Consider the following 22,070-nt stretch of genomic DNA (forward strand, 5'->3'; position numbering starts at 1 on the left):
CTGAAAAAAACAGATTCCCAAGTCAAATTCTCACATCAACTGCTGATTTGATCTCCGAGGCTTTGGACCAAAGAATCTGCATTTTTAACAAACAGCAGAGATGATTTTTCTCATTAAAATTTGGCGACCACAGATGTGACTTTTAGATTCTCCAACAGACGTAAGATTTTGAAGATTAACTTGAAATACCTGCTAATTGGATTTCTAGTTTTACCTCAGCTAATTTTTTTAAAATGAAAAATGTATTGTGAAAAACATAACAGTGCAAAATAAATTTCAAGTGCCCTATTAACATCTTTAATAATGTAGTAGTTGCATTTTAGAAAACCTTTAAAAACTAAAATAAAAAAAAGATTTTCATAACTACCAAAATAATTTTTACCAAGTATATTATGGAATGAATTGTGTTTCTCCCAAATTCTCATGTTAAAGGCTTACACCACACACAGTGTGATGGTATTTAGAGATGGAGGCTTGCGAGGTTTTAGGTTTAGATGAGGTCTTGAGAGTGGGACCTCGGAATGGAATTAGTGTGCTTGAAGAAGAGACACCAGAGAGCTTCCTTGCTCTCTCTCCACCCTGTGCGGACAGAGAGAAAGCAGCCACCTGCAAGCCAGGCACAGGGCTTGCAGAGAACCCGACCAATGCTGGCAGCCTGACGCTGGAATTCCCAGCCTCCACAACTGTGAGAAATCCATTTCTGTTGTTGAAGCCACCCAATCTATGATGTTTTTGTTACGGCAGCCCTAGCTGACTAAGACACAATATAAATGTAAGTTTAAAAAAGATAACATTAATTTTATCAATCCTGTTCCTTCGCCTATAGTAGAATGTTCCCTCTTCAAATTAAAACCATTTTAAGAAATCATCATTGTTTATTAATTTTATTAATTTGTCAATAAAATTCATTAGCAAAATTTTCCTAATGCCAAATCACATAGGAAAAAACATTTCCAGCTAAATTGAGTGGTTTTATTAACTGAAATGTTCATGTTTTACCTCAGATTTTTAATTCCAAGTTTTGTTTATAGAGTCCTTTGATTAAAATAAAGTCTATCTGGCTATTAATAAAGTTCTGTGCCTATGAATAAGAAATAAATTTGTTGCTATAAATGGTGTGTACAGTTTTACTAGTTAATGCTGTATTTCACAATGACCTTTTCTTGCTAGTTTAATATTTTAAAGTAAGCAAAATCTTTCATGAAACTTGAATTACTGTCTTATGGAATTTCCACTCACTTAATACTTATTGAGCATCTACTATATTCAGAGTGTTTTGTGTGACACCAACTCATTTAAAATCTAGCCTGATTGTTAAGCGTGTGTAATGGAATGAGAAAAACCTTTCTCAGATCTGTGTGCGATCCCATTTACCACAAATGGCTGGGGGTATTACTGAAGCGCAAACAACTGTGAGTGCCTACTATTCCAGATAATATGATTTGTTTCCAGAACGGTATTAAGAGCACTGTTCTAAATGCAGAACCTCTGGAGTCTAGCGACGAGTCCTTGGGCAATTCCTCACCTCTCCCTCAACACCTCATTTTCTCTATCTACAAAATAAAGGGTGAGAATGACTGCTTATGTGGACAGAACCCTAAATCCCCATGATTCTGCTTTTCCTGTATTCCGGATCCAAAAGGATGACCCACGGAATAAAATCCTGCACTCGGTCCAAGCCGCTGAAATGTTTGCAAAGGATTCTGAAGCTCGAGTAGGGCAGACAGCAGAAACCGACCAAGGACCAGTGACCGGAGGCTACTGCCCCTCTGCGACCGAAGGGCCCAACCAGCTTCTCAGGAACTGACAGCCACTGGAGATAGTGAGTTTCGGCCCCAGAGAAGTCCTTTCTCCTCCGCGCGTAGCTGCAGGGCTCGCCCTTCCCGCGGGCAGCTGGCCAACAGCAGGGCGTCCCCGCGACCCGCACAGGCTCCGCGCACGCCTCCTCCCGGCTCCTCCTCCTACAGAAAAATGCGTTTCCCGGCAACGCGGGCCGCGGCGTCACTTCCTGCCATTTAAACTCGGGTCCCCACCCCTCGCTGCCCCTTCTCCTCGCTTCCACTCCCCCTCCCCTCGGTCGTGGGCTGCATTCACGCTTCCCCGGGCTCGGGGAGGGGGCGGAGGCCCGCGCGCCCGGCGGCCGCGAGTCCGGTGCGCTCCCGCACCTGTTGTTTGCAGGAGCTCGGGACCCTTGGTCGCGCCTCGGCCGGCGGCGGGGCGGCCGCGGCGGAGCCGACCCGGCAGGTGGCCGCGGGCGGGGGCGGCGGGCGCGGGGCCGACCGCGCGCGTGGGGTCGCGATGGCGGCGGCGGAGCCCGCGAGCTCGGCCCAGCCGGCGCCGCAGGGGCAGGGGCAGGGGCAGCGGCCGCCGGCGCAGCCGCCCCAGGCGCAGCCCCCGCAGCAGCCGCCGCCGCCGCCGCAGTTCGGGGTCGGTGGGGGCGGCAGCAGCAGGCACGAGAAGAGCCTCGGGCTGCTCACCACCAAGTTCGTGTCGCTGCTGCAAGAGGCCAAGGACGGCGTCCTGGATCTCAAAGCGGTGAGCGCGAGAGGCGACCATGGGGGTGGCTTGGAGAAGCCCACCGGGCGCCGCGTGGGTCGGGCAGCGTGGCTACCCGGGAGCTGGGGCCATGTGGCCGGCGCCCGGGCCCTGGACGGCGGGCTGGGGGAGGGACGAGGGACGGGATGGCCCCGACAGGCCGCGTAACCAATGGGGCCCGGCGCTGCGCGGGGCTCTCGACAAAGAGCCCGGGACTGGAGCGCGCCCGCGTGGCCTCCGTGTTCGGACCCGAGGGCGGCCAAGGGCCCTTGCTGCCCCGCACCTGTGGCAGAGGCGTCGGGGCCCCCCCGGCGCTTTGCTCGGAGACACCTGGGGATTGATTTTACTGTTGGGGATTGATGGTTTTAATGGACAATTCAAGTTGAGACTTTGTTACTGTTGGCGAAAATGAACAAAACCTGATTTTGCCACGTCTAGCAAATCAAGGAAAAAAGTGACTCTCTACATCTCTTCCCGATAAAATAATAATTGTAATTTAAAAAACCTCTCCCTCTACACTTATTTTCATTATCCTGAGGGTTAGGAGGGGACCTTTGATTTCTGATTTAATTTGGCATCTGAGATTTCTAAAAGTAAGATTTGCCATTAGTCGAAAAGGAAAATAAATGTCTTACAACTTTCACCCAAAGGGGTGGAAGTGCTCAGTAAACTGTTTCATGAGAATGTGTGCTTCGTCTTTTACTACGGTTCAGATTTTTCGAACAACAACGTGCATCAAAAACTTTTCTGTTAAAGTGTTTAAACCGTCCAAACAGGATTTGGAAGGATTCCACAGCGCTGAGGAAAAAGAGAATTGTGATCGCTTAAATTAAAATTCAACCAGTGCACCAAGTTTAAGAACCAAAGCTTTGAAAATAAACAAAAATTACCAATGAGTCAGTAATCACTGCAGACCCCTCCTAGGCATTACCCTAAATCTGGTCTTATGCTAAGGAATGGTCCCTGCACCCAGGGGACCACCTACCCAGCTTGAGGAGGTGACTGAGATACCGTGGCTGAGTCTGGAGCCAGGCAAGCAGCCTCTCAGCCGCAGAGCATCCCAGTACTCTCTGAAAGTAGGGACAGAAGACTCGGGGGATAAACATGTCTTTTGCTAGGGGCCCTTCTGCCAGTAGAGCCCAGGGGCTGAGGTATGTCTTCGGATCCCCTCTCCTGACCCTGGGTGTAGTAAGTATTCAGTAAGTGGTTGTTGAATTGAATTATCTGGATTATTCTACTTTATACAAATGAAGCATGATGCACGTATTTTACATTTGGGGAATTATTTTCTACTAGCTTCTTTTTGAAGTGGTATTCCTGGAATTTTCCCTGACCTTTGAAAATACCTGTTGTCTTTTTTCCCCTGCAGTCCCTCCTCCTCCTCTCCCTCAAAGTACTTTATGGCATGTATAGTAGTTAAATTATGAACTAAATGGATTCAGTTTGAATAATTTATAGGAAGTTGTCAAATCATAAGCAAAATTCAGGAATGTTACAAAACATAGCTCACAAACTGCTATTCAGAAACCAGAAATTCAGGGAATCAGGGAAGTTTGGGGGTTTCCAGGTAACACTGAAGTCTGAGGGCTGTATTTTCAGGTCTTTTCTCTCACTTTGCCTCCAAATACTGCCTTGCTTGCCTTTAAATTCTTTGACTTCCTCCTATTTCATCTGTGGCCATACAATTGCTCTCCAGAAGTCACAGAGGCAGTGAGTAGGAAGTGGAGTTTAGTATTTCATAACATTGTTTCATTTATCCTGGAACTTTCTTTAAAGTTCAAAGGTTTCTGCAGTAATGTTATATCTCACTATGTTAAGGACTTTTTAATTCTAGAGGACAGTTCGAGTATCTTTTTCACATACATATGAAGAAAACATACATATTTCATTTATTTACCTATATTTTTTCATTAATTTATATATATGTATAAAATCTCATGTAAAATTTTACATTGAAATCTTTCCAATGATGTTTCTTTTTATGCATTGTATAGTAAAAAATAGTAAGACATTCTGATAATACCTTTTGAAGATGGACTGACACTGACAATTATATATTACCTCCAATTTGAAAGTTTAAAATCACATTTTTTCTTATATTCTTACATTGTGGGCTTGTATTCAGCATGCGTAAGTTACTGATACTTTTGAATTATACACTTATATTTTTAAGAATCAGTTAATAAAACATCTTTTTTTGTGAATATCATGAATAAAACAATTTTAGCAACCTTCCCATCCAAATATCTTGGATCTCCATAAAATACCCAAAATGACATAGATGCTATTTCTTTTTTAACTGATGACATATACTACTGAAGAATAAGAACATAATGCTGTGTCTGAGTGATGCATTTCTTCTCTATAATATAGCTAATTGAAGACATAGCTTAACAAAGCAAATAAATTCTAATAAAGCTTTCTAGTATAATTTAACAGGAGGGAATGGAAGCAACTTGGAAGTGTTTTGAGAAACTTTTACTCAATATCCCCCACCCACACTCCCACCATATAGCCTCATTAACAACACTAGTGGTAGTGGTTATTACTTTTTGTTCCAGTGAGGTGACAAGTTATATCACAGTCCTTCAAGCTATGTGGTTTGCTAATTTATGCTGCTAATAGCTAACATTTATTTAGAGTGTACTATGGAACAGGCGTTTTACATATATTAACTAATTTTATCCTCTTATCAACAGTGGATATTTGGGCCTAACATCCCCATTTCACAGATGAGAAACATTTGAAACTAGACTATTTTTTCTTGTTCTTTATGCTATACTGTCTTTCAGTATTATTAAAAAAAAGTAAACCACACATAAAAAAACAAGGTTTTCATGAGTGTAAAGGCATGGAATCTTCTAAAGAAAAATGATTATTTTTACCCCTCAACTGATAGAAGAGAGAGGTATTGAGCTCCTGCTTTGAAATTGAGGGTTTTGATGGCAAATCCAGATTATTTCATAAATTAAATTAGGGTTCCGTTTTGCCAGAACTAAGAATTTAAAGAACTGTTAGGATAGTCATGACGGTCTATATGTTGTTTTGAAAATGTCTGTTAAATATAATTTCAAACTGAGTTTCTATATTTTATTTGACATATTGGTGCCACCTTGAATTTTTTAACGTGTGATCAAGATTGCTTATCTCTCATTGTAATTGTTTAAGTTACAGATTGCTGGAATGATACCTGGCTTAATATAAAGTATTTATGGTGTTTCTTATCACACAGGTCCCTGATTCATACCCACTTATGACTAACCAATTAATACCCTGGAAGAAATACTTAATCTAAAGCTGTAGTTTGTGACATCAAGCAAAGATTTGGTATCACAGAATAAAGGAAGAATTAGCCTAAAGAAAGATATATGGATAGGACAGCTCAAACTTTAGTGCATAGTTAAAAATTCTCAGAACAGTTTCATTTTCTGAGTATATATCCCCCAAAATTGAAAATAGGGTCTTGAACAGACATTTGTATACCCATGTTCATAGCAGTGTTATTCACAGTAGTCAAAAAATGGAAGCAGTACAACTGTCCATCAACAGATGAATGGATAAGCAAAATGTGGTATGTTCATACAATGGAAGATTATTCCACCTAAAAAGGAAGGAAATTTGTCTCACATACTACAACATAGATGGCCTTTAAAGACATGCTAGTCACAAACAAACCCTATTTGATTCTACTTACATGAATTAACTCAAGTAGGAGAAACAGAAACAAGAGTGACTGCCAGGGGTTGGCACAGGGAGAGAATGGAAAGTTGCTGTTTTAATGGGTGTTATGGGCTGAATTGTGTCCCCTCAGAATTCCTGTGTTGAAGCCCTTACCCCCCAGTAACTCAGAAGGTGACTGTTTGGAGATGGAGCTTTTAGGGAGGTCACTAAGTTAAAATGAAATCATAAGGGTAGGCACTAATCCAATCTGACTGGTGTCCTTATAAGAAGGGAAATTTAGACACACGGTCACCAGGGATGCAGGTGCACAGCGGAAAGCCCCTGTGAGGACACAGTGAGAGGGTGGCCGTCTGCAAGCCAAGGAGAGGGGCTTCAAAGAAACCAAACTCGCTGACACCTTGATCTTCCAGCCTCCAAAACCATGAGCAAATAACTTTTTGTTGCTTAAGCCACCCACGTTGTGGTATTTTGTTATGGCAGGCCTAGGAAACGAATGCTATAGAGTTTCAGTTTGCAATATGAGAAGCATTCTGGAGCTTACTTATACAGTAGTGTGAATGTACTTAAAACTACTGAACTGTAAGTTTAAAAATGGTTAAGATGGAACATTTTAAGTTAGTGCATTTTAGCACAATTTAAAAAATGTATAAAACAACAGTGTTGATTGCACTGCATACCTATTAGAATGGCAAAAATCCAAAAAACTACCAACTCCTAATGCTGGTAAGAATGTGGAGCAACAGGAACTCTCATTCACTGCCTGTGGGAATGCAAAATGGTGCAGGCACTTTAGAAGATAGTTTGGCAGTTTCTGTAAAACTAACCCTATCTTTACCATATGATCCAGCTATCACACGACTTGGTATTTACCTAAATGAGCTGAAAACTTATGTCCACACAAAATCCTGCACACACATGCTTATTGGCAGCTTTACTTATAATTGCCAAAACTTAGAAGCAACCAAGGTATCCTTTAGTAGGTGAATGGATAAATAAACCCTGGTGTAGCCAGACTATGGAATACTATTCAGCGTTAAAAGAAGAGAGCTATCAAGCTATGAAAAATCATGAAGGAGCTTTAAATAGAGAAACTAATCTGAAAAGGCTACATACTGTGTAATTCCAACTGTGTAACATTCTGGAAAGGTAAAACTACGGAGACCTGGAGTGGGAGGGTGGAGGGAAAGATAAACAGGCAGAGCATAAAGGATTAAAAATAACTTTTATAAAGGATTATAAAAAGTTTATATTATTTTTAATGCAATAAAATTATTCTGTGTAATACTGTAATGATGGTTACATTTGTCATTATACATTTGTTAAAACCCATAGAATGTGCACCACCACGAGTGAACCCAATTGTAAGCTATGGACTTTGAGTAATAATTACATGTCTATATAAGTTCATCCATTTTAACAAGTGTACCACTCCGCTGAGGAATATCGATAGTGGCGGAGGCTATGCATGTGTGGAGGCAAGGAACTCTGTACTTTTTGCTCAATTTGTTGTGAACCTAAAACTGCTTTTAAAAATAAAATCTATTAAAAATGCATACATAAACCTGATCTGGATACATCCATTCCAGGGTCCAATGATTAAACATCTATTAACTACAAGATGCGTGGCTAAATGGAAAAAGAAAATTTCCAGGAGACTAAAGCTCTACAACACTAATACAAATCATTACCAATAGCTAAGACTAAATGAGTGGCAAAATCCCAGAAGCTTTATAACAAAACTATAAAGGAGATACTATATCTCCATTTTGCTGATTAGGAAATTGAGACATAACAAGGCTAAGTGACAGCCAATATCCACTGTAAATGAGTTATGAACCCAAGTAGCCTGATGCCAGAATTGGTGCCCTGAATCACCAGGCTGAGCAAAAGGTACCTGTCTTCAAGATTTTGGTATAATTTGAGAAACAACTTTATTATAGAACAACAAGTCAGACATAACATTTTACCTGTGTGCACAGTATAAACAGGCTCATACTTAAGACAGTAGCTATGAGTTCTTGGTTCTCATTCTGCCACTTCCTGGCAGTATCCTTGAGCAAGCCTCACATCCTGTGTATCTCACCATTACCATGGGATGTGCAAATTTAATATAAGGAGGAAGAAGGGATGAGCCACTCAAACTGGTAGCAGTGCTTTGTGAACTGACAAGTGCCAGGCAAGTTTTATTTTTGTGTTAAGCTGTACAGTCCTTTCACCCTCAGGTTTCAAGAAAGGTAGTGGCCTGAAAGGTATTATAACAATATTTCTCAGTGTGTAGACCAAAGATCAAATGCACCAGAACCTCCCAGATCTTAATGAAAACACAAATTCTGATGTCAGACCTCAGAACTCTGGTTCTGTAGACTAGGGAAGGTGCCTAGGAATTTGCATTTTTAAACAGATACTCCAGATAATTGTGATGCCTGCTGAACATAATGGAATTTTGAGAACCATGGAATGAGTTTGGCCTTTTCTTTTCCAGTCTTAATATTCATGAATCAGAAATAACTTCTGGTAGTAGAAGGAGTTGATATCAAGCAGAGTTGACTGAGCTGCTCCAGGAAAATACTGGAGGTTAGGGATCGAATAAATCTCCCTTTTATATGCTCTGGAATCATCTCTGCACATGTCTTTGAAATGCAGCTTATTACAGCTTTTAAATTCTACATTACTAAGTAAGGGACCTAATTTTGAGTGAAAATGAATCAGCTTTGAGAGTTGTCTCTGTAACGGAAAAAATTAAAATTCACTTTCATAGTAAAAGTCTATTTTATTCTACTTCTGGGGAGAGTAGAAAAATCACAAAATTTTGAAAGTTCAGATTTAATTATTAAAAAGAGCAAAATCAGTGCAAGTTTTGCTGAGCCTTCAACATGTTTGTGTTCCAGGGGACAGAGCAGTGAATGAGATGTTGCTCAAAATGATGTTAAGAGCCTCAGTCATTGGGGAAAAGTTCTTTCCTTAAATAAGGGTTTACATAGGCAGGAATGTAGATATTTCAGGAAGATTCTCAGCACAGGGATAAGGAGTTTCTAGTTAAAATCCTCAGTTAACTGAGAGTTTATATAAGCGGGGTGTCCAGGTATTTTGGTTAAGCTCTTGTTGATTTTATACATCATTTTATTTTTATAAATAATCTTTTTATAAATAATTAAATTTTTATAAAAAATTAAAACTTTAGTAATAATAGGGTGTTAACACCCTAGAGATACACTTTGCATTGCTATCTCACTTAAAGGGGAAAAATTGCACAGAAAGTTTAACAAATCCATAAAATGGAATAAAAGGTAGCAACATGAAAGCATAATACACTGAAAACATCAAATAAGTAATTACTGAAACTTGTTATTTCACATGAATACAGTCCATGTGAATCTATTCAGTTCTTCATTAGTAAAGTTATTTCAGTGAAAAAGTATTCAGTCATCTGTTTACAAGAAACACCCAACGAAAGAAAGGACTCAAAAAGTTTAAATTAATATATACTAGGTGAAGGGAAAGAGCAGAAATCAGGAGTAGTACTTAAACTCAGATCAAGTCTACCTTAACATCAGGGCACTAAATGGTATTAGCTGAAGTTTTTAAGAAAAAAATAATCCAAGGATGAATTATAAAAGTCAAATGCTTTTGTTAGCTGATCAAAACAATGAAATGTTTGAATATGGGTCCCTGTCAATGTGGACCACATGTATATTTGCCTGGAGATGTGTATCATACTGTGACATTTCTTTACTAGGGTAAGTATTGGTATGGTGAAAATTCTTACATTGTTTTTCAGATTTTCCCCATTAAAACTGACTTTACCTAATTATCAGTCCATGAGTCTCCTTTTGTGTCTCAAATTTAATATGTTCATGAAAGGGAGGATTTTTTTTCTAATTTACCTTTTTAAACTTAAAACAGAATTGTTGAAGTAACATATAAATAATAGCTTGGAAAAGATTTAGTCTAGAATAAAAATTACCCAGTCTGCCACCACCCAAAAAGGACCAGTGTTTCCTATTTTCAATATTCCTTGAATTTGTTACACCTTTTCCTAGTTGAGGTCAAACTTGTATTTTCTAAAATCATAAACATCATTTGTGATGGCCTCACAATTCAGATCAGTCATATTGATCATTCTTGTAGGTAAGTACAAGTTTCTAGGCTTTTTTCCACTTCATTCAACAGAGATGAGCTAACCACTGTGTGCCCTAGTCCTTTCCTTCAGTGGGAGAACATCAGGGAAATTGGAAATTACACACTTTTTGCACCATAAGGGGATATATGGAAGCACCTACTTAACCTCAGGGATTGGTGATGTGAGAGCCGTTGAAGGCTTCAGGGAGCAGGTAGGAGCTGAGCTGGGAATTTAGGGACTCAGTCAGATGACGCTGATACGGTAAAATCCAAGAATTACAGTCATGTTGCTCCTCTGCTTAGAACAACAGCTGAACACTTCGTCTGGCTCTCCCTCCTCCTCTACCTTTTCTAAAGGCCTTGCCCCTTACCTGTCCTGTGCCACTGGCCTCCAGTACCCTCACATGCCCTCCCCTCCATCTGAGGGTGCTGCTCAGGCCTGTCCTGCCTGGAGCACATCTCTACATACAGTCATTTGGCCGTTTATCTACCCTCCGGTCTCAGGTTAAATGTTTCCTCTTAGATGCTGAGGTAGGTGGAATAACGATCTCCCACCTGCAAGATGTCCACATCCTAATGTTCAGGACTGTGAGTGTGGCAGAGATGTTCGTGGATTATCCAGATTAGTCCATTGTACTACAAAGTTCCTTAAAAGTGGAAGAGAAGCAAAAGACAGAACCAGAGAGACGGCAGCAGCATGAAAAGGCCTCGGCTAGACTGTTGCTCAAGGAAGGGAGCCACTAGCCAAGGAGTGCAGCCAACTGGAAGCTAGAAAAGACAAATAGATTCTTCCCTAGAGCCTCCAGGAGGGACACAGCCTTACCAATACCTTGATTTTAGCTCAGCGAGACCTAATTTGAGCTGCTGAGTTACAGACAATAAGATAATAAATGTGTGTTGTTTTAAGCCACCACATTTGTGGTAATTTGCGACAGCAGCAATAGAAAACATACAGGTGCATTTCCTGACTTCCCCTTAATCTTACGGGGCGAAAGTTGGTTCCATTTTATTCTCTTTATCAGCAACCTCTTCTTTTCCTTAATACCCTGTATCACTGTGGGTTTCTTTTTCTTTGTTCATTTGTTTGTCCGTGTTTCCCTCTAGACCAAGTGCTGTGTGCAGTGAGAGACTCTGTCTTGTGTTAGCAGTGCTGACCCAGCCGGTCTGTCACCAGCGTTCAACAAGTAGTTGAGTGAATGGATTTCACTTAGGTGACAGGGCATTTGCAGCAAGGCAGCGTGTGCCAGAGCTGGGAGGCCAGGGAAAGGGGCACATTTGAGAAGCTATAAATCAGATGACTGTTAGAGTAAGAGAATATGGTTGAATTGCAGGCAGGAGTTCAGGCCGGACTAGGGTAGAGGCAGTGGAAGTGTAAATAAGTGGAGAGATTCAGATGATGTTTATACTGCAGCGCTTGGAAGCTGACTGTAGGAACAGGAATAATCCTGGATGAAATGCCAAGTCACTGGCTCAGTCAATTAAATGGATCGTGGTGATTTTCATTTAGAAGTTCTAAAGAAGGAGATTTGGGGAAAGGTAAGTTCAGTTCTGGACAGGTGTGAGATACCCATAGGTCATCCTTGAGTAGACTGATTGGTAGCTTGTGGGAATTTTGAATCTGGTGACAAGGAAAAAAACCTGGGCATACAGTTTAAACCTTCTCCAGGCAGTAGGATGGGCCTGTGCAGCATGAAATGGTTCAGAATGGAAAGAAGACCAAGAATGGGACTCAGGCAACACTAATGGTTCAGGAGCAGCAGAAAAAAAGGAAGCTGAGGAAGAACAACAGACACTTAGAAAAACTCTGGGGGGTCATGGTGGCATCAAGGCCAGGCCAGTGTTGTGGGATGGAGGGAATAACCAACCAGTGTCAAGTGCTGCAGAAGATACAAGACTTTGTGGTATCCATTGGATTCAGCAACCAAGGTCTAGAAAACATTTTTGGTACTTAGACATTTTGAATTATTTCTATTTATAATAATCTATGCTAAAGGATTACTAGATCAAAGGATGATAAACATTTTTAGGGCTAATTGCTTTACACAAGATGCTATTAATATACACTCCACAAACAGCATTGATCATGACCAACCACCTCATTACATCAGAAGTAGCGTAGTATAGTGGTTTAAAGCATGCACCCTGGATTTATGACCTGATTTTACTACATTCAGTGGTGTTGGGCAAGTTATGGAGCCTCAGTTGACCCTTTTGCAAACATGGCAGCAATAATAGTATCTATCTCATATGGTTATTATAGGAATTGCTAAAGTGAGTTTTTACCAGTTACACAGTGCCTGGCACACAGTAAGGGCTGTTCCCAAGTGTCTGTTATATAAATGGTAGATAGATATGTAGATAGGAAGAATCAATATTAGGTATTTGGATGCTTTCATATTTTACAAATTTGAAAAGTGGTGAATGATAGTATCAGTGTTTTATAGTTGACTTTATACAGGCATAATTTGCACACACTAACACGCTCCCATTTTAAGCACATAGTTCAATGGTTCCAACAAGTGCTTATATCCATAACCGCCACAACTAGATGGAAATCATCACCCAGAGCAGTTCTTTCGTCTCCTCCCAGCCAATTCCCTGCCTCACCCTCAGTCCCAAGCAGCCATCGTTCTATTCTCTTTCCCATGAATTAAAATGACCTTTTCTAGAGTTTCATGCCAATGCACTGGTACAGTATGTACTCTCTTTTTAACTTCTCTCACTCCGCATGATGATCCACCTATGTTGTTGCATATACCAGTAGTTTATTCCTTATATCCAAGCGGTATTTTATTTTACGAGTACCTTGGACTTTCCTTATCCATTCATTTGGGGCTGTTACAATTATTTAGGTACAAGCCTTTGTGTAGACAAAGATTTTGATGGCATTAATTTGCATTCTTTTAGTGATTATTCCTTTCTCACCTCATTAAAAGTTTGAAAACTTTTCAAGAACATTAGCAATTTTTTTGGTGTGAATTCCATCTTTTGTCAACATTTTAATTTATGGTCTTCAGGCTTTTTTTTATATGAGTTTTAAATGTTGAGATAATGGAATCTTTATCTTTTCATTTTTATTTCTCTTACAGATTCAACATTTAGAACTTCCTAGTGAAGAATACTTTTGATATTTTGATGTACATACATGTGTGCAAGTGTGTGTGTATTTGAGGAAGAGATGCCCCAGTAATTTGGAGGGATTTTAATCAGTTTTCAGGATAGACTGTTGGCCACAGTTATGAAGGAGACTATCAGGAAAGTTGAGTTTAACTAGGTTAGTCATAGTTCATACTCACCATAATCTCTTTGAGATCTTTAGATTTATTTGAAAATCCATACCAGACTAGTATATTCTTCTTGAATATGACAAGTCCAGGTATCTTGAAACCATTGTTTATCCTTTAGATAATGAGCTTTTGTCCATAGCTGAGTTTTCTGATTATGTCAGTAACATTATTTCTTATTAAAAACATTTATTGTTTTGGCTGAAAATTTTCCAAAATGTGTTACACATATCTGTCTTCTTAAAACTGCAAAAGACAGTAAGTTTTTGGTAATTCAAGATAGTCACAGTGAATATTGTTGTTTGTATTCTTTGGAGATGATACCCTTAAAGCTTTTCTAAGAACACTGGACTGCTGCCATGTCCAATGGCCTCAGTTTTGTCTGCATGGTGAGTTTTTTTCCCTTCCATGGTTTCTTTCTTGTCCTTTGACTGCTGCTGGGATGCCTCCCTAGGGACCCAGATGGTACTTCCAGTTCTGTGGACATAGTAATTAAATAGCCAACTATTATGAATCATATAAAAGGAGGGCTAAGCAGGATTCAAATGAGGTAAACTCTTAATGCAGCAAAATACAGCTTTTTCTACATTTTCCCTTTTCAGAAGCCCTTTTCCCTTCTTCATTGTGCTTGACTGTGTTCTAAAGTGTTAACGTGAGTTATACCAGATACATAGGCATATTCTATTGTGTTTCATGGTAAACCTTTCAAAGAACAGTATTTCCTTATTACTTTAGGTGAGAAATTGAATCAATAATAGTAATCATAGCTAACACAAATGTAATGCATATCATGTGCCAGACACTCTTAAGTGTTTCAAATATACAAATTTAATCCATAAAAATGTCTTACCAATCGTCTTACAGATGAGGCAGAAAGAAGCTAAGTAACTTCCCCAGGACCCTAGAGCTAGGACGTGGAGCCTATCCCACAAGCCATGGAGCTCACTTCTATGCCTGTCACCAACAGGATGACACAGAATGTGCAGATGCACATCCCAGTGGTAGAATAGTAGATGTATGCTTAATTTTTCTCCTCTGGTAAGAAGGTGATACTTATGAGAAGAAAATTTCCAAATGCAGTGCGGTTGAAGACTTAGGCAGTCTCTAGAGTTTGCAATTTATAGATTTCAGAGTTTCAGCCAGCTTTTCCTACTTAAATAGATACTTTATCAAATACCTTCTTTTTTCTTTTGAGTAATGTTCAGTAACTTGAGCAAGACAATAAAAATAAAGTTTCTTTTTAAAAGCTTATGCAGCGTTTATTAGAAGGTACAAATTTCCAATTATAAAATAAGTAAGATATGGGGGTACCATGTATGTACAACTTCCACTTACAAAATAAATAAGACATGGGGAGGATACAGTGCATAGCATAGAGAAATAGTCAATAATATGTAACAATTTTGTATGGTGACAGATGGTAGCTAGATTTACTGTGGGTCACTTCATGATGAAATATTGAATCACAGAGTTATACACCCAAAACTAATGTAATGTATGTAAACTACATTTCAATTTAAAATATTAGAACAAATTTAAAGCTTAAGCATTTCTCTCTATATATGCACATATATATAGCTTCAATATATAAATGTATTACATATAAAATATATTACATATATATATAATATACACTAAATTACATATATTGCATATACTAAATTACATATAATAGTATTATGTATAATATATACCAAATATGTATAGTATGTTATATTAGTATATATATTTATTAACTTTAAAATAGGAGCAAATACTGCCCTTGTCTAGCTTGGATTAATACTTAGTCCATAGGCACACACCTGATCATCTACATTTGCCCTCTTACAGCACTAAACTATGTTTTCTACCTTTATCTTGCATCTACCTACCACTTCAGCATTTTATTAAAAATAAAAATAATAATAATAATAAAGGGAGAAATGTGGGATCAACATATAAATCAAGTATAAAAATCAAATGAATATTCATATTTGACCTGATTGTTTATAGTTCATAATGCGGGTTCAAAACCGAAAGTTTCTGTGATGAATGCCCTTGTACTGTTTACCATGTAAGAATTTATTCACTATGTAAAAATTTGTTCACCATGTAAGAACTTGTTCGTTATGCTTCAGAAGATTGGAGACTGACGAGAATTAGGCTTGAGATGGATTAATGATTGTGCATTGAGCATTGACCCCCCCTATACAGAATTTTATTGTTAACAACCATTTGATCAATAAATGTGAGAGATGCCCTCTCAAAAAAAAAATAGGATCAAATATATACATAGCAAATATAGCAGTTAGTTTGGGGTAGCAAAAACACTGGAGTTTTTTTTAGGAGATACCCCTTTCAGGCATGGTGCTGACTGGGAATTGAAACACGTGCTTAGTGCTGTGTCTGGAGGGAGCCCTTTGTATTGTTCAAGTAAGTTATTTTTTAATATTTAATTTCCTTCTTGATTTAATGTTCCCTACAGACCCATTGAAAGCACACAGCTACCTCCTCCAGGAACTTCCTTTTTTGCCCCCACCTTAAGTAATCTCTCTTTTTTCAATCTCTTAATAACACTTCATCACTACTTTACTTTATCTCTATGTTTTTTAAGCCTCATTCTCTAACACAGGATGTTAGCCATAATCCCAAAGCCTTAGATATATACACAGTTTTGTTACTATTTACTATTTTTGAATAAATAAATAAGTGAAAATGAAGGTCTTACTGTTTTTTTGGATTATTTTATACGCTCTAGAGGAAACCACCTATAACCCTGTGGTGCTTGAATCACTTATTCAGTGCCATGGCATAGCTTGGAAATTTTGATGGTGTACCACATTTGTTACTGTCTTTTGAAAGACAGAAGCCCATTTGAAAATGTTTTGTCATGAATTCATGCCAGATTTCACCTGATTATTCATTAGCTTTCTTTTTTCTATGAAATGGGCAGAATGATACCTACTTTATAAAGAAGCAACTGTGAGCATTAATTTAGATAACATCTGAGAAAGATCCCATTACAAATTACCCCACCACTGGCTCACAAATGGTTCTTTGCTGTGGGTTGAAATTAAACAGTCTACATGTTAATTATCTTTAACAGTGTTTGAAATTAGCTGATCATCCAAAAGATCAGAAAATACTACGTGGCACAGCTCAACCTGAGTTCAGTTTTTTTAAAGTTTTCATTAAAATATTTTATTGGTGCCTCACTGAGGTTCCTTCCACCTTATTTCCAGCATCCCACTCTTGTGCGTGTGTATATAACGAATTGATTTTATGTAGTGTTTCCATCACACTTTTTTTTCATTATTGGATTCTGGTCCTCACTGCCATGTCGTTTCTGAAGCACAGTGGCTAAGACATTGAGTGCACACCTACCCGCATCTGTGGTCCCGGAAGAGAGTTAAATTACCCGCTTTGCAGATGGAGAACCTGAAAGACGGGCTGTTTACCGTAGTTATTTTTTTCATGTTAGCCCTTTTGAATGCAACATCATGCTTCATCAGGAGAACATCCCTGGACAAATGAGCCGCAACTAACCTTAACTCAAATAAAGCTACCACATAATCTCTCTCCCTCCCAAAGTTAACCCTGGGTCTTAGTGGACTCATTTGTTAAAGTGAAAGGGTGGAGCCAGGAAATTTTTAAAGCCCTTTTTAGCACCTGTATGTGATCTCTCAACTCCTGGTTTACTTGTCTCGCTCACCCCTTGAAAGCATCAAAAGCTTTAATTTTGTTGTTTATAGACATAACTTTGTTCACCACTGGTCATTTTTAGGAAAGGATTTCCCATCTGAGGGAGATCTGATTCTTTCAGAGGGTTATGTTTGTTTATTTTTCCCGAAAAATTAGTGTAGTACAATTAGATGATTCCTCTGTGGCTTTATAGGTCAAGTCTTACAATAGCAAATGTAACGTTTGAGTAAATTTGATGCATGCACACGTGCATTTATGCAGCAGCTATAGTGACAGCATGGGGTGAGGCTGAAGCCACTTTGCCATCTGCCTGCCCCTTATTGGTGCCCAGGCTATTTTCCAGGGCTGGGGAAAAATGCAAAATGGTGCTGACGGTGCTCACTTTAAACTCATGACCACTAACTTCAAAAGAACGAATAATGGGGTCCAGCATTCCTTCTGCTCTGCTTACCCTCTTGCTCTCCTAGATCCGTATTTCACCCTTTGTTCTATCCAAAAGTTAACGGCCTCTTCCTCCCTTGATTCCCCTCACCACCACCACCACTGATGAGAAAATAAAAAGCAATTGGAAGGAAATCCTCCTGCCTTGTCCACTGTCGTACCTCCATCTGCACCTGGGCACCCTGCTGGCCTTCCGTCATTAATATGCTCTGTTATTATCTGAGACCAAACCCTCGGCTCGTCTGATTCACACTCCCCTGGGCCTATGTACATCTATTTATTTAGCGGTTGTCCCTCGTCTCCCCTGCCTCGTTAATTATCCCTCTTCCTCTATTACCAGACTATTCTTATTATGTTGAATTATTTCCCATCTTTAAATGGAGGGAGGAAGAAAAAAACTTCCCGGAGAGACCCCATGCTTCCGTACAGCTACTGCCCCATTTCTCTTCCTCTTTGCAGCAAAATTCTTCAAAAGAGTTGTCCACTCTAGCTTTCCACTCTCTTGAAACCGCTCCATTGAGGCTTTTGATTCCATTACTCTGCCAAACAGCTCTGACCAAGATCACCAGGGATCTTCACCAAGTCAGAGGCGCTGCTCAGGCCTCAGTGCCCGTCTCACTCATCCTGATGGCAGCACTCGACGTGGTCACTTGTTCTCAGGCTCTTCCTTGGCTTCCAAGACCCCCCTCTCGCTACTTCTTTGGCCCCAGTGGCAGGTTGCACCTCGTTTTGCAGACTTTAAGCACTAGAGTACCCCAAGATCACTCTTGAGTATGCTCGCCTTGTAGGTGAATCCAGTGGGTCCTAAAACGCATGTTTACAATGAATACCAAATTTGTATATCTAACGTGGACCTCCCAGCCCACACATTCTCATGTCCATGGTCTCCCGGATTTCTCTCTTGGATGTCAGGATGTCCAAAGCCACGTTCCTGGTTTCCAGTGCCCCACGCCTGTTCCCCCTGCAGTCTTACTCTCTCCAGTTGCTCATATCAAAACTTGGGACACCCTTGACTCCTCTTTCAGGGTCTGCTGCTGGCTGTACCTTCAAAATACATCTTGAATCTCAGCATTTTTCACAACCTCCACGGTACCCCTTCATCCAAGCCACTACCATCTCTCGAATTATAATCATTGCCATTGCCTTTCTTCTGCCCAGAGCAGCCAAAGAGAAACTTTTAAAATGTGGAGTCAAATCACCATGTACTAAAAGCCTTGCAGTGATTTTCCATTTCACTGAGAGTAAAAGCTGAAGTCTTTACAACGGCCTGCAACCCTCAGGGATGGGGCCTCTGCTATCTTTCTTGAGGACATTATCATCTTTGTCTCCCTGTCTGTCTGCCTCTTCCCCTCCATGTCTGGCTTCTCCCCTCATTCCATCCCTCCCTATCCTCCCCCTGTCCTCAGTCTCCCTATTCCGGCCGCTTTGCTTGCCTGCCTTTCTTTGAAAGAGCTGAGCATGTCCCACTTCAGGGCCTTTGCACTTGGCTGCTTCTACCAGATAGATGTTCACAGTGGTCACTTCTTCCATTCATTTCAAATGTCACCTCATCAAAGAGCTCTTCTTTGAAAACCGTATTAAATATAGCACCTCCCTACATGCATTCCTCTTAACATGATTTGTGCTATTGGATATTATTAACTCTTCTCCCCTCTTTGCAAGCAGGGACTTTGCTCTGTCGCTACTGTATCCTTAAGACTCAGAGTAAGCTTGGCACATTGTTGGTGCTGAATGAATGGTGATAGTGATTCATTGTATGATTCTAGTAAGTATGAATGCCTTAAATTACTTAATAAAACTTTTGAAGAATTGAAAATGTATTTTTTCAAAACATAACAAAATATGATAAGTTCATGTACACACATCTCTAAATCTTATAATCTGTTTCAACTTGTGTGTGATAATAAGGCTTTTACTTACCAATGTTTAAGTATTACTTTTGCAGCAGGCATTCTGTTAAGATTATCCAGTTTAACTCCCACAGTTCATCATATGGTATTCCATTTTACAAAAAAAATGGTAATGAGGCTTATTAAGTTTGATACCAGCTGAAGATAGGAAGTGGCCAGGCTGGGATTCGATCTCCAGGTGCCTAACTCCAGAAGCTAACATCCAAAGCAGGATGTGACTGCCAAAATAAAAGCCTCCTGGAGAATCCTTTTTAAATGATATGCTGCTCTGTACATGCTCGTCATGTCTATGTTTATAGACTTGAATAGAAATGTATTTAAGAGCTAATGTTCAGTTTTGGAAGTCAAAGATTAATATTTGTAATTGTTTAACTAATAAGTATAAAGTAGATAATTTTTAAAACTTTAAGCTGAAAGCGAGCTCTCCTGGGCTTCTGTGGTCTGGTTCATACAAACATATTCTGAGGTCCTGACCGGTGAGCTGTTGCTATGGTTGTGAATGCTTTTGTGCGTGAGTACATAGATACGGGCAACACAGAGCCAGCTTGGAGGGCTCTGGGCTCCTTCTCAAGCGGGCCTCTCCAGAGGGAAGTGTGTGCTGAACCCACAACTTCAGATTTTTAGTTAACTTTGTAGTAGAGTATTGCTCTTTAGCAAATCAGCCATAAACTGAAGAACAGAAACTTTATGAAGGGGTTGCTAAGTGCAAGGGAAGAGAATATCAGTGAAACCATGGCTAGTCCCACTTTAATTTTGTGGTTCTCTAGAAGAGATGGAGCTGGGGGACTCAAAGAGCCTCACTTTCTGGTTCTTCCTTCTCTCTGCTGCATCCTACTTCTCTCCTGGTCCCCTGTCTGAGGTGTGACCCCTTTCCTGAAGACCCGAGTGACTGGACAATAGTGACCTACATTTTTGGCAGCAGAGCAAGTGGATTGATAGAATGGACATTTTGCTCAAGGGTTTAGCTGCCCGTGAAATGAGCAGTAGCTGTCAGTCACATTGCTCTCCGTGGAAGGAAGGTCCAGGTAGCAAAAAATATGCTTTCCTGGAGTTTTGTAGGAGCTACTTTTTTTTTTTAATAGAATTAAGAAAGTAATGATGCTCTGGGAGAGCTGGCAACCAGTTATAGGAAGCTACATCCTGTTCATTAATTAGGTAATGTGCTGAATATTGTAAGACAGAAGTGTGTTTTTCATTATTACCATTAATCTTATCATATGACTCCATATTCAAGACAGGCTATTGTTGAATTCACTCTGAAAAAGCTGTCATTTTTCTTTGAGGTTCTGTTTGTTCTATTGGGGAACAGATGTCAGAAACTTGAGTGCGAATCAACCAGAGGACTAACTGTACAGCAATCCTGAGTTCATTTATAACATGATAGCATGAAGTATTTTTGTTGCTCTTACCTAATGTGAGTGAAATTAACAAACTTTTGTATATTTGCTGGTACCACGACTTTTTGCTGAAAACTTTGATTTCTTATTGATTTTTACACTTTGGGTTGGGATGGCATGATTCATTCCTCCATTTTCACTTGAGTTTTAAAAATGCAGGTAATGTAGTTCGAGTTATTACAAGTGTGTGTATGTAATTTAGGATTCTTTCCCCCCCCCCCACCGCCATGTGTCTTAATTAAAAATTGCTAAGATATAATTTTTCAATCTTTCAATATATAATTAAGGCTGTTTTTAGATGAGATTGTTTATGAACAGAGAAATAAGATAGGAAGTGACATGGGTAGACAATTAATAGCTCCTCCTCAGGATTAGTCCATAAGGTGACACAAAGTATTCTCATTGTGTTCTTCTATTTTTGTGGGCTTTGTGTCATGACCTCTCCATTTTTTTCTCCATTCCAACATCTGCTGGCTTGTAAGTGAAATAGTTTCTGTGGTATTTGAAATGTTTTAGAGATGCTTTAAACATACCCAGCTATTGTTCCCAAGCAACTGACCAGGTCATATTTGGAATTGGGCTCTCATACTGTGAACTTAATAATTAACGCTTTTTGGCTTTAAAATATGAATTGTCCTTAATTTTATTGTTCTTTGTCCCTCCCCCCTTCCCCCTTTTTTAAACAGGCTGCAGATACTTTGGCTGTGAGGCAAAAAAGAAGAATTTATGATATCACCAATGTCTTGGAAGGAATCGACCTGATTGAAAAAAAGTCAAAAAACAGTATCCAGTGGAAGTAAGTTACAAGCCAGTACCCTCGGAACCCTCTTCTAAACCCTTTTCTTCCTAATGCTCTGTAAAATCTGACCTTCCTACCATCTGTCTCTCAAATTCTCTACTTCAGCCTTCCACTCTTGTCACACCAGGCCCTTCATTTTTCCCTGGTCACTCCTGTGTTGGTATGGTCCCTTGCTCTTGCTGTTGTTTTATTTATAGTCTTAACATTCTAATCTTTTTCTCCC

The 22,070-nt window shown here is 39.7% G+C and overlaps 1 protein-coding gene and 1 long non-coding RNA gene across 3 annotated transcripts in view; one reads left to right on the top strand and one right to left on the bottom strand.

The window, feature by feature from the left end:
- Positions 1-372: 372 nt before the first annotated feature.
- On the bottom strand, positions 373-3,575 carry LOC118969904 (uncharacterized). Its single transcript, XR_012128297.1, has 2 exons — positions 2,478-3,575; positions 373-1,961 (listed from the first exon to the last, which is right to left on the bottom strand). It is a non-coding gene; the product is annotated as an uncharacterized lncRNA (long non-coding RNA).
- Positions 2,014-22,070, top strand: part of E2F5 (E2F transcription factor 5) — a 28,525-nt gene continuing 8,468 nt past the window's right edge. Inside the window, exons 1-2 of one of the 2 annotated variants that reach the window (XM_036998104.2) lie at positions 2,014-2,535; positions 21,735-21,844. In XM_036998104.2, coding sequence (XP_036853999.1) covers positions 2,299-2,535; positions 21,735-21,844 — 347 coding nt within the window. In that variant the 5' untranslated portion in view covers positions 2,014-2,298. The remainder of the gene's footprint in view (positions 2,536-21,734; positions 21,845-22,070) is intronic. The other variant, XM_036998105.2, reaches the window with a different exon arrangement.

The sequence above is a fragment of the Manis javanica genome, chromosome 2, assembly GCF_040802235.1.
Source record: "Manis javanica isolate MJ-LG chromosome 2, MJ_LKY, whole genome shotgun sequence".
Taxonomy (NCBI): Eukaryota; Metazoa; Chordata; class Mammalia; order Pholidota; family Manidae; genus Manis; species Manis javanica.